General features: G+C 30.6%; 1 protein-coding gene across 4 annotated transcripts in view; it reads right to left on the reverse strand.

The window, feature by feature from the left end:
• grm4 (glutamate receptor, metabotropic 4) overlaps positions 1-12,102 on the reverse strand; it is a 265,644-nt gene that overhangs the window by 63,676 nt on the left and 189,866 nt on the right. For all 4 annotated transcript variants that reach the window (XM_021476905.3, XM_021476906.3, XM_073953112.1 and 1 more), the window contains 1 exon segment: positions 10,847-11,047. In XM_021476905.3, coding sequence (XP_021332580.1) covers positions 10,847-11,047 — 201 coding nt within the window.

Below are 12,102 nucleotides of genomic sequence, written 5' to 3' on the forward strand. Positions count from 1 at the left end.
TGTAGCCAAAAGAATTTCAAACCTCTTCTCAAGCCTACGTACAGTCAATGGCTGCCAGACACGGGTATCTCAGCTCATCTGCTGGTAACGTCTGCCATGGCCACTTCTGAACTGGCAGGAGAAGTGTTGAAAACTGAACACTTATAATTATCAACATATCTGTTCATTAATGTGAGTACGACGGCACTGAGTAATACAAAAGCTGTTGATTTGCTGTAAACAGGACTAGAAGTGTTAGATTCTACTTATCAGGCTTGCATGATATTATGCAAGAGGTTAAGACATAGATTTGAAAAGTAAACTCTCTTTTAATTAACATAGGCTCATTGTAAATACGTGCTTTAGACTGCAAACAGCAAAAACATACAGCTTTTTAGGTAAAATAAACACTATACAAGGCAGGATGACACACAACTTTTGTTCATTTTCACACTAACAATATTTACAGGCACATTGCATCCTTAAATAATGGAATATTTGTGTGCTGCTTTTGCACAACATTAAATAAAAGTCACTAAATAACTTAAAGAACCCCTTTTTTACATTATAAAAGTCATATTTAGATTTTGGGGGTCTCCAACAACAGGTTGATATGCATGCAAGGTCAAAAAACACTTTGATTGTCTTATAATATGTATTTATTTTTACCTAACTATCCTAACGACTGCCATACGATTTGTTTAGCGATTCATTTGTACCCCTCCTTAGCGCAAAGCTAATCTGCGCTGATTGGTCCGATGACCAGATCTGTTGTGACTGGTCGACTGCATTCAGCACAAGACAGAGAGAAATGCCCACCACAGCTAAATAGAAGTAGCAGGAAGTATGAGAGAGCCCAACGCAGGAATGCAATAAAGGGATGCAGTTAAACACCAGCATATTACTCTACTCTTAATCCCAAGTAATAACAATGACACACATTCAGTGTTAATCCACACAGCGGCAAAAGTTGAACTATTTTGAAAATTGACTGCGCCGCGCGTGTGAGGAACAGCTGATGGTGGCCATAGCAACAAACAGCAATGGCGGTTTTGGACACAATATGTGAACAGCCCCAAGCAGATTTAACCTGAGAGATACAGTACAAGCACTGATCTATAATAGCTGTGGTTACAAGCCACGATTACAACTTATAACACACAATTAAACACATATTTTGCTAACTACACAAAAGGAGGTAACAATTTTAATCACACACACATGCTATGATAAGGAGGAAGAATAATTTGATCCAGAACTGTAACATTTACTGACAAAGTCCCATACATAATAGTCTCTGCTGCTCCTTTCTTTAATAGCAAATAGCCGACAAATCCCGCATTGCAGCATAGGTTATTGTATCAACAATTGTATCGCAGCTGAATCGCCATCTATCAGTGATCGTCATCTTCATGTAATGATCAGTCCCGTTGCTCCACTAGTGTCTGAAGGGAAAGATGCCTTCACATTTTACCAGATCTGTAACTACATATTTGGTGATGTATCATATCAACATCGACATGTTTAAGCAAAAGATCCAAACCCAACTCGATGCATTTATTAGACTCTGAGTCGACTATTTTGTTAAAGAATCAATAGTTTTAAACAAGGTGTACTTTCAGATTTAAACCTTAGCTGGATGATTTCATTCACTCAGTGCTTTGTAACACACTGTATGGAAGATCATTTTCAAAAACCCATAATAGCTGCTCTTTAATGGCTATAATTTGTTATTAAATATGCCAGTCTCACCTACTGTATTTCTATATGGACAAGTTTTCTGCAACTTTGTACAGTGTTATACTTGTGATGAAAAAACACTCAGATAAGAGTCCACAAACTAGAAAAAGCAATGTAAAATCAAGGTAAAACTATGTGGTGGCAATGCTCTTTTTGCTTACTGTACACTACCAGACAAAAGTCTTGTCGCATTTCCAAGATTTAGGAACAACAAATAATTACTTTACTTCTAGTTGATCATTTGGTATCAGGAGTAGCTTATATGAAAGGCAAAGGCCTTTAGATTACGCTTATTTTACCCAAATATAAAATGATCATGCCTTGATTTTTTAATTATTTCATTTGAACAGTAAGGTGTGACTTTGCTTAGACAAAAGTCTTGTCGCTTAACAGAAATAATGTACAGTATAGAATATAAAGTCAGTGGAAAAAGAATTTATATTTTGAATGAATCCTATGGGTTTGGAGGATGCATCCATACATCTCTGGAATGACACAAATAACGTATTAATAAAGTCATCTGGAATGGCAAAGAAAGTGTTCTTGCAGGACACCCAGAGTTCATCAAGATTCTTTGTATTCATCTTCAATGCCTCCTCCTTCATATTACTCCAGAGATACTCAATTATGTTCATTTCAGGTGACTTGGTTTCATGCAGTCTTGTGCACATATACAATAAGGGAGTATATCTGAAATGTAAAAGTACCATATACAATGTTTTACAGATTCACAAAAATGTCAACAGCGCCCTCTAGTGGATTTGTCATCTGAAATGTGCAACCAAATGTACCTGGGCAATGTAATTTTCAAATTTGACCAAACATATAGGCTAAACTATGTATTACTAATGAGCCAGGACTGCTTTTAACTTGAGAATAGCACAATTCATGTTTAAAAAAATGAGAGTTAAATTTGTAAAAAGAATATTTATTTATTAAAAAAAAAAAAATATATATATATATATTATTTGTTTGTTTGTTTATTTTTAATGAATAAGAAATATAACCACTTATGAGACTTTTAATGCAAATTCCTCAGATTATTATGCTGCGAAAGATCATCAGCTTTCTTATTTGCTTTTATGTGTTAATGTGTGATGAAATGAATGCAAAAAAGAAAAAAAAGAAAAAAACAAATACAAAAATTTTTTACAGTCAGTTATTGATCCCAAAATACAGGAAAATAAATGTATTTAAATGCTGAAATCACATATTTTTTAAAATATATAATTTAAAGACATTTTTGCAAAAATAATATATATATATATATATATATATATATATATATATATATATATATATATATATATATATATATATTTCATGAAAAGAGACAATAATAGCTGTATATTTATTGCCACAGAAGTTTTGGGGTCAGTCAGAATATTGCAGTTCATGTCAGCAGGATCATACTTATAGGGGGCAGAAGTTTTACAAAACATTTAAAATTAAACTTTGAGAATGTTTTATTTTATCAAATAATCATTAAAAATGGCTGACAAAGTATTAACCAGCATGAAAACTGTTCGTTCTAACTTATTATGAGTGGATAAATATAAATCATTTGCAAATAAAAAACTTTTCCCATTCTATGTAAAACAACTACTGTGGGAAATAGTGATCAGTAAAAGAACTACTCATTGGTTTTAGAACAATATTTTAATAATATAAGTATAAGAAGCAGGTGTATGTGGTGATTCAACACGTCAGTGAGATATGTGCTATATATTTGAACAGAATACAGGCTGCAATGAATACCGAAGCTATTGCAAAATCTTGAACAAAAGAAAACTACGCCATTACCAGCTCAGTTCGACCACTGAGAATAATTCATGAAAGCATCAGTTCTTCACTGGCTCTCTGAGGACTCCCCAATCAAGTGTTTGTATTCAGAACAAATATTCAATTACCGCAGTAATAGTCAAGCACTTCATTAATTCAATTAGATCTGCATGTTTTTGCTGTAATAAAACATCACAGCCTATTCAAAGCAGATGCCACTGACAGAGTAAAGCTTGCCAGAGAATCATTGAAACAAATGATCTGATCTCTGATCTGGTATTTTCCAAGTGCTATAGTTGTGCTTTTAGGTAAAAAAGGAACAAAATTCACAATATATATATATATATATATATATATATATATATATATATATATATATATATATATATATATATATATATATATATTAAATTATTAGGACTTTTTTTTTTCTTTTTTTCCCAAATGATGTTTAACAGAGCAAGACCATTTGATAACACTTTATAAATACTATCCATTAAAACTAGCTAATAGATCATGAATACACTGTTAATGGGTTAAAATGACTTGTTAAATAAAAGTTAACAGTTTGTTAATTGTTTAAAACTGTACCTTAGATAGCCATCAGATAACTTACAAGTTGTTAGTTAACAAATTATAAATGACTTGTTAACTGTATTTTAATGATTTATAACTATACCTAATAAAGTAGTAAAATATCATGAACAAGCTGTTAGTAAATTACTTACTAAAGCCTTGTTAAGTATCAGTTAATAGTTTATAACTAATATTAAAATGTCCATCTGATTTATGTACAGTGCAGTTTGTAAAGCCACATTTTTTTCTTTTAGTAAATAAATTACATAAGAGACTTTGTTTACCAAATCAATTGAATCTAATTGGATTTGCATTTTAAACATTAATTAAAAGTTAAAAATATGTTATTTTTTATTTTACATATTAATTTTTTAGTCATGACACTACCAAAAAAATTCAGTAGAAATCCGCAGATTTTTACCAAAATTCTCAGCAGAAATAATAAAAAATGTCCGCAGACTCCGCCTGGCCCTAGTTATTAGTTTATGTATGTTATTGGGACGTAATTCTAAAGTTGCAACTATTCCTCATTTACTAACGAATAAATTAAACGAATAGTAGTTGCAACTCGAATAATGTCCCAATAATATTACTGTAATTAATTAAAAACGAATTAAACTAATATGTTTACTCACACTTTACAAATCAGTTGTTTATAGTTTGTTAACCATCTACTAATATCAGTGAAACTTTGTAGGATGGAACAAGTTCAAGCTAGAGAAGTTTGATATTTAAAATATAACATTTTTGTACCCTAACCTTGTTCCACTCATAGGCTTTTCTGTGTACTGTATTTTACCAAAGAAACTCCACAGATGAAATGTTGAATATTGTGTTTAATGTATAGAAACACATATACTGAGCCATCAAATGACAGAACAGCAGTATACAACAGAATACAAACCCATGAGGTTTACGCACTTTTTGTATTAAACATGAAAACAAAATTTATTTTATTGGAAAAGTTCTACAAAACTTTTACTGGTATTAATACATGGCTAACAAACTATGAACAACTCATCAGTGATGTGTAGCTATTCCTCATTTACTAACAGTTAATAATTTATAACTTGATAACTAACAGCTTGTAAGTTATCTGTTGGCTATCTATACGCCACAGTTTTAAATAATTAACAAACTATTAACTTTTATTTAACAAGTGATTTATAACCCATTACCTAACTGTTTATTAATGGTCTATTAACAAGTTATAATGGATAGTTATTATAAAGTGTTACCTGACTTGTTCACAGTATTTCCTTTATTTTTTTCTGTTAAAAAGTCTTATTTGTATTATTTTGGCGAGGATAAAAGAATAATAATAATAATAATAATAATAATAATAATAATAATAATAATAATAATAATAATATGTTTCCAGAGATGGGTTGCAGCTGGAAGGGCATCCGCTGCGTAAAACATGCTGGATAAGTTGATGGTTCATTCCGCTTTGGCGACCCCAGATTAATAAATGGACTAAGCCGAAAAAGAAAATGAATGAATGACTAATAATAATAATAATAATAATAATAATAATAATAATAATAATAATAAAACATATTAAGGTCAATATTATCAGCCCCCTAAAACAATTTTTTTCTACAGATCAAACTAAACTAATAAAAAACATCTTTGAAAACTTGAATGTTGAACATGAGTATCAGCATCTCTGCAGTAATAATATATTCATATGCTATAGCAATTAAACTTCACTTAATTCAAGCACAATACTTAAATCAAACTAATAGGATTAGACTCACAATCACAGAAACCATAATCGTATTAAAATCATGTGGCATACACAGATTTTTATCGCAATAAACAGGCACGTAAACACCTTAATCCCATTATCACCTCTCTGACCAAAGTATGTATGTTGTTGGGCACACACAGATGCTGTGTGTTTTCACAAAACTACATGAAAGAGTGTCACACAACTTCATTTATCTCGGGGATATTATTCTGAGGTTTTCTCTCTACTCTTAATCTCTAAATCTCTCATCTTTATCCAGGACTGACACAAAATTAAATCAGCAATGATGATTGTATTTAATGGGGAAGGCCTCTTGAGATGAGCCATCTAATTTTAGAGGGGGTCCATTAGAACATAAATCAAAGTGAGTACCCCACATCAAAATAAATATGGAGCTACATATGTTTATCAAAACACTGTATATTAATATCAACATAGAAAGTAAGTATTTATTAGTCAATTCCCAACAATATATTGTACATCACTTGATCTACAGTATGCAGTGTTGCCATGGTCACGTTTTTCCCATTCATTTGGGCTCTATGGAAAATGCAGCCATGCCTCTTTTGAAACTGCCATGGCCAAAATGTTACTTTTTCATGACTGCAAAATGAAAACAGAATCGCTTCTTAATAGACATTAATTCCAGTATCCATACTTGGCAAACCAAAAGTCCACTGCAAATGAATGAGTAAAACCATCTGATGCCTAATCACATACTGAATGAGCAGAATATCAGCTACACCATCATCTGTGAGAGGTAGTTAAAAGTGATGTTTGGTGTGCAAAAAGTCATTCAGAAATTTAACTAGTATATTATATCTACGAACAGTTAAAGTCAGAATTATTTACCCCCTTTGATTTTTTTTCTTTTTTAAGTATTTCCCAAATGTTTAACAGAGCAAGGAAATTTTTACAGTATGTCTGGTAAAGTTTTTTCTTCTGGGGAAAGTCTTATTTGTTTTATTTCGGCCAGAATAAAAGTTTTTAATTAAAAAAAAAAAAAAAAAAACATTTTAGGGACAAAATTATCAGCCCCTTTAAGTAATTTTTTTGATAGTCTACAAAACAAACTATAGTTATACAATAACTTGCCTAAATACCCTAACCTGCCTAGTTAACCTAATCAACCTAGCTAAGCCTTTAAATGTCACTTTAAGCTGTATAGATGTGTCTTGACAAATATGTAGTCAAATATTAGTAACTGTCATCATAGCAAAGAGAAAATAAATCAATTAGAAATGAGTAATTAAAACTATTATGTTTAAAAATGTTTTGAAACAAAAACTCCATTAAACTGAAATTGGGGAAAAAACAAAAAGAGGGGCTAATAATTCTGACTTTAACTGTATGTATGTGTATCCAAAAAACATCAGAGAAGATAGTGAATCTTTTCTTTTGTGGGAATTCAGCAATTCACTGATCACATTGATTGTACAAGAACATAAATTGACCACTTTTCATTCCTTTTGGGCTGGTTTTGAGTAAAAAAAGTCATTAGTAATTGTCATTGATCTGGCAACCCTGACTAAATTAAACATCAACAAAACAACAACCCGTTCTCTGCCTGCGGACTTATACTTTATACAAAATGCAAAACCTAAACTTTTCCATCTAACATTGTAAGTTCATTTGCTTTCAGTGTGAACAGATTCAAACTCAAAAATAATGTCATCATTTACTTATCTGCTCACCAGTTTGAGTTTCTGTAAATACAAATTCAGATATGTTGTTAAAATCTGGTAACCATAGTACTGACTCTCATAGTATGTTTTTTTTCTACTATAGATGTCAATGGCTATATGTTTCTAATAATGTTCAAAATATCTTCTTTTGTGTTCAACAGAAAAAAAAGAATACATAAAGGTTTGAAATCAATTGAAGGTTAATAAATGGTGAGTAAATATGAACGCCTTTCACAAGACTCATGACACAGGGCGTAATAAAGTGCAAGACGGGTTTGGCGCAATTTGTTGCTACTTTTAGACCAGCGCAACCCTAATTTCCCAAAATAGAGGTGTGTTAAGGCACATCGTTGGCACATTCCTATTTTAAAGAATTGAAATAGACCCAGTTCGACCAACTAAAAGCTGGTCTAAAGTCCAAAGTAGAGCATGTTAGTTATGCACCTATGCGAGTTCAACCACATACACATTGCTTAATACACACATGATGTACAGCAATACACAAAAATCTTTACAAATCTTTTGGATATAACTGAGTTTTCTGACCACACTTCATTATTATTGTTTATTTATTAGGTTGCTGGAAATTAGAACTGAATTTAGAAATAGATTTGAAACAAATCTTTCAGCTTAACAAACAAAATTTAATATGTAGGCTAATTGCTGTCTTCAGTGGAGTGAGTTTCCACCGTTTCCTTATCCACGAAAGAAGTAAAGCGGTAAAATGAAGGAGGCTGGTTCTTTATCCTTGTGCTGCAGATGGTCTGTTTAACTGTTTTCTCGCTAGTGAAGAGTTCAGTTTTTCTCCTTACAAAGTTCACAGTGAAAATAGCAAATGCACCATGTCATGATGCAACTGACTCCTAAAGAGAATTGGAGATGAGACTCTGATGGGTCAACGCGTGTTATGCTCAAAACACACCCATAACTCATTAAGAGAATAGGCACAACCCTGTTAGACCATGCGCTGAGGCGCAGAGTGCATTTTTTCATCTTTAAAATGGCAAAAGTTGATTTGGACCCTTAATGCTTTTGTGCCATGCACTAGATTGCTAAAATAGAGTCCCTAGTCCTTGAATGTTTTTAATATTTAGATTTTTACAAAAACTTATGAACTTTTATAGATATTTATGAATGTATTATATCATTTTTGCATGAACTTACAAAAAACTAATCACCGCTTATGCCAGATATTTCGAAAGCTGTGTCTATGGGCAAGACAGTAATTTGACTATGCTTTTCCTTTTTCTGAAAGTCTTGATAACACCCTAGTGGAGTTTCTTTTTTTTATTATTATTTTATAGCATTGTAAAAAAAAAAAAATATTTGTTGTACTCTCCCATTGACTGCACTTTAAGTTTACCCAACTATGAAGCCTTCCACTACTGAGAAACCCAGAAATGTGAAAAGGGTCCATTCAATTACAATGGAACTATCCCTTTAACAATGCCTCACTGCCAGGTACAAACGGGTCTAGAGAACCATGTGACAGATCAATTTGCATAAAAGTTGACCCAGCTGAAAGTGATACATACATGTGACCCCCAAAGTCATATTCTATTAGCCGCTTGCTCTTCAGAACAGTAGGACACATCATGATGCTCCTCTGAGCAAATGTGAAAACGCTGTAAATTAATTAGTCATTCTGCCATTGATAGTCCAAAAAGAACATGTCCAAAGGGTGTTGCGAGCCCACTGCAAACTGCCTTAATTAACACATACATGGCTCAGGAGGAACGTTAAACACATACCAAAATACTTTTTTTCTCAGGAGCAGGCTGTCCTTCCTCAGGGCTTCTGTTGTTTCTCACTTCTATAATCCTTTCCAGCAGCTAATCTTTCTGAAACCATTTGCTGACAATTTATGGCCAGGGTGGGGCTTCAGAAAAAAGCATTTTGGACAACTTTCAAAAACCATCTCCTGCTAGAGAGAGGTGTTTTAAAAATGTTAGGCTGCAATGAGGAACTTAAATTCACCACCGTCAGAGGCCTAATTATGCAAAAATCTCTTTTCTTAAGCACCCATAAACAGATGTTTGCTCTGTGTGATCTGTAGGTCTGGAAATGGGCAAACTGGAAGTAAACCTCTTACCTAATAACATGATCAGTTATAAAAACATATTTAAAATAAGTTATTTTCGGTTCCAGTAAGGTGCATACATATTTTCATACTTTTAGCCACAATTTTCATTTCATTTACATTTTCAATATACATTTCAACATACAAATAGTACTTTACGTACATATTCAGAAGAAATTTTTATTAATCTGCTTTTTAAAAACTATAAATGATGGTTGGCAAAAAATAAGAGATTGAATTGACATTGAATTTTAATTGAAATATTCTTGACGCTCAAAAAATAAAAAATTATAAATAAAAATAATTAAATTAATAAATGAATAAGAATATATGACTATGTAATTATTCTGAATGCTTAAAAATAACTGATGTGTATCATTAAAAACAAGAAATATGAATATATGAATAAATAAATAAATAAATAAAATAAATAAATAAATAAAAATATATGAATATGTAATTATTCTGGATGCTTAAAAATAATTGATGTGCATCATTAAAAATATGAATTAAGAATAAACAAACAAACAAACAAACAAACAAACAAATAAAAAAGTAAATAAATAAATAAATAAGAATATATAAAACATTTAATTATTCTGAATGCTTAAAAATAACTGATGTGTATCATTAAAAACAAGAAATATAAATAAATAAATAAATAAATAAGAATATATGAATGTTGAATTGAATGTTTAATTATTCTGGATGCTTAAAAATAACTGATGTATATTAAAAATAAGATTATATATTATTGAGTAAAAAGAACAGAGCTTTCTAAAATTCCAAAAAAAAATTCTTAAATAATCAATAATAAATCAATAAATTACCCTACATTTCCTTTGCTAAAATTACAAAGTTAGTTTTAGTTCGATTCAAGGTTATTTGTATATTGCTTTTCATTTATACATCATTTCAAAGTAGGTTTACAGAAATAAAAATACTGTGGTTTATACTGTTATACTTCACAATTAAGAGCGATGCAGTTATCAGAAATAAATGTCAGAATAATGAATATAGAAGATAAATAAATTAATTTTTGTCCCCAAAATGCTTTGAAAACCACTTGATATTACTAAAATGCATTTTTTTTACAAAAAATATTGAATAAAATATAATAATATAAAATAATATTTTATTTTATTTTATTTTATTTTAGTGATGAAGTTACCAGAGGTTGCTTTGTCAAAATAATGTTCATATTGGAGAAATACAAGCAGGTAATGAGTTTTAATGCAATGCAATTCTGACCTGCTATCTTGACATCGCGGATTTTCTTGAGCAGCTGGGCTCCATCGACGGGGTCCATTTTTGAGCAGAGTCCCACTTTGCCAGGACACAGTTCTTTGTGCATGTTGTGGAGGGCATGAGCCATGGCATAGACTGCGTCAATCACGAACATTACCTTTCCTTCCTGCTCGTAGGTCGAGTCTTTTCCGATCCTCTCTTGATCTGACAGACAAAAGAAAAACTCTGCATGAGCATCTAGTGAAGTGTTGCTGATTTCCACTCAATTGTCACACTTTCTCCAGGTGAGAAGCAGAAGCGACTGATGTTGCACAGCTTGACTCTTTCTATAGCAGAAGCATCACAGTTACTCGCTACCTCAGAAACTTCACTACTAATGAACCAATCAACTCATAAGCAACACTTCAGATGGATAACACAATCTAACATGAGACAGTATTATTAATAATGATTTTTAAAAAGTTAAGGGCTGTAACAATTATACATTTTTCTTATTTTCATATAATTTTTAAAAATTTAATTTAATTAAAAAAAAAAGCTAGCACAGCAACATTTTTATTTCATATAATATATAGTCAACATTAAAGTCTTTATTCAAAGTTTTCTTAAACTATTTAACAACACACATTCTTGCCTTAATACACTATGGAACAACTTTTGTTTTATTTACTTTTTTAAAATGTTTGTGTCCTTGTTGAAAACAATAACATGAAACTTGCACACACATTAAAAAAAAAAATGCCATGTAAAATAACGTGACCAATTATTGTTTATGCATACAATGCAAACTTACAAATAATTTATTTGCATCTGTAAAAATAATAAGTATAATTATGGTAATAATCATTGGCAACCAGATGGCTTTTATTGAAGTTTAAGATTTCATGATTAAATTAAATTAAATTAAATTAAATTAAATTAAATTAAATTAAATTAAATTAAATTAAATTAAATATATAAATGAATAAATAAAATATTTAAATGAATGGGTATATATGCATCAATAAAATAAAATAAAATAAATTAAATAATAAAAAAATTATATAAAATACAAAGAATAAATACAATTTATTAACTTTAAAATAAATTACAATAAATAAATAAATAAATAAATAATATTGTTAAAATAATAATTAAAGTAATTGTAATAATTACATGGGAAACTAGATGGCTTTTATTGAAGTTGATATTTCATCATTTGAATGAATGGGTACAAGTGCATCAATCAAATAAAATAAAATTAAATAAAAATACAAAAA

The sequence above is a fragment of the Danio rerio genome, chromosome 6 (assembly GCF_049306965.1).
Source record: "Danio rerio strain Tuebingen ecotype United States chromosome 6, GRCz12tu, whole genome shotgun sequence".
Lineage (NCBI taxonomy): Eukaryota > Metazoa > Chordata > Actinopteri > Cypriniformes > Danionidae > Danio > Danio rerio.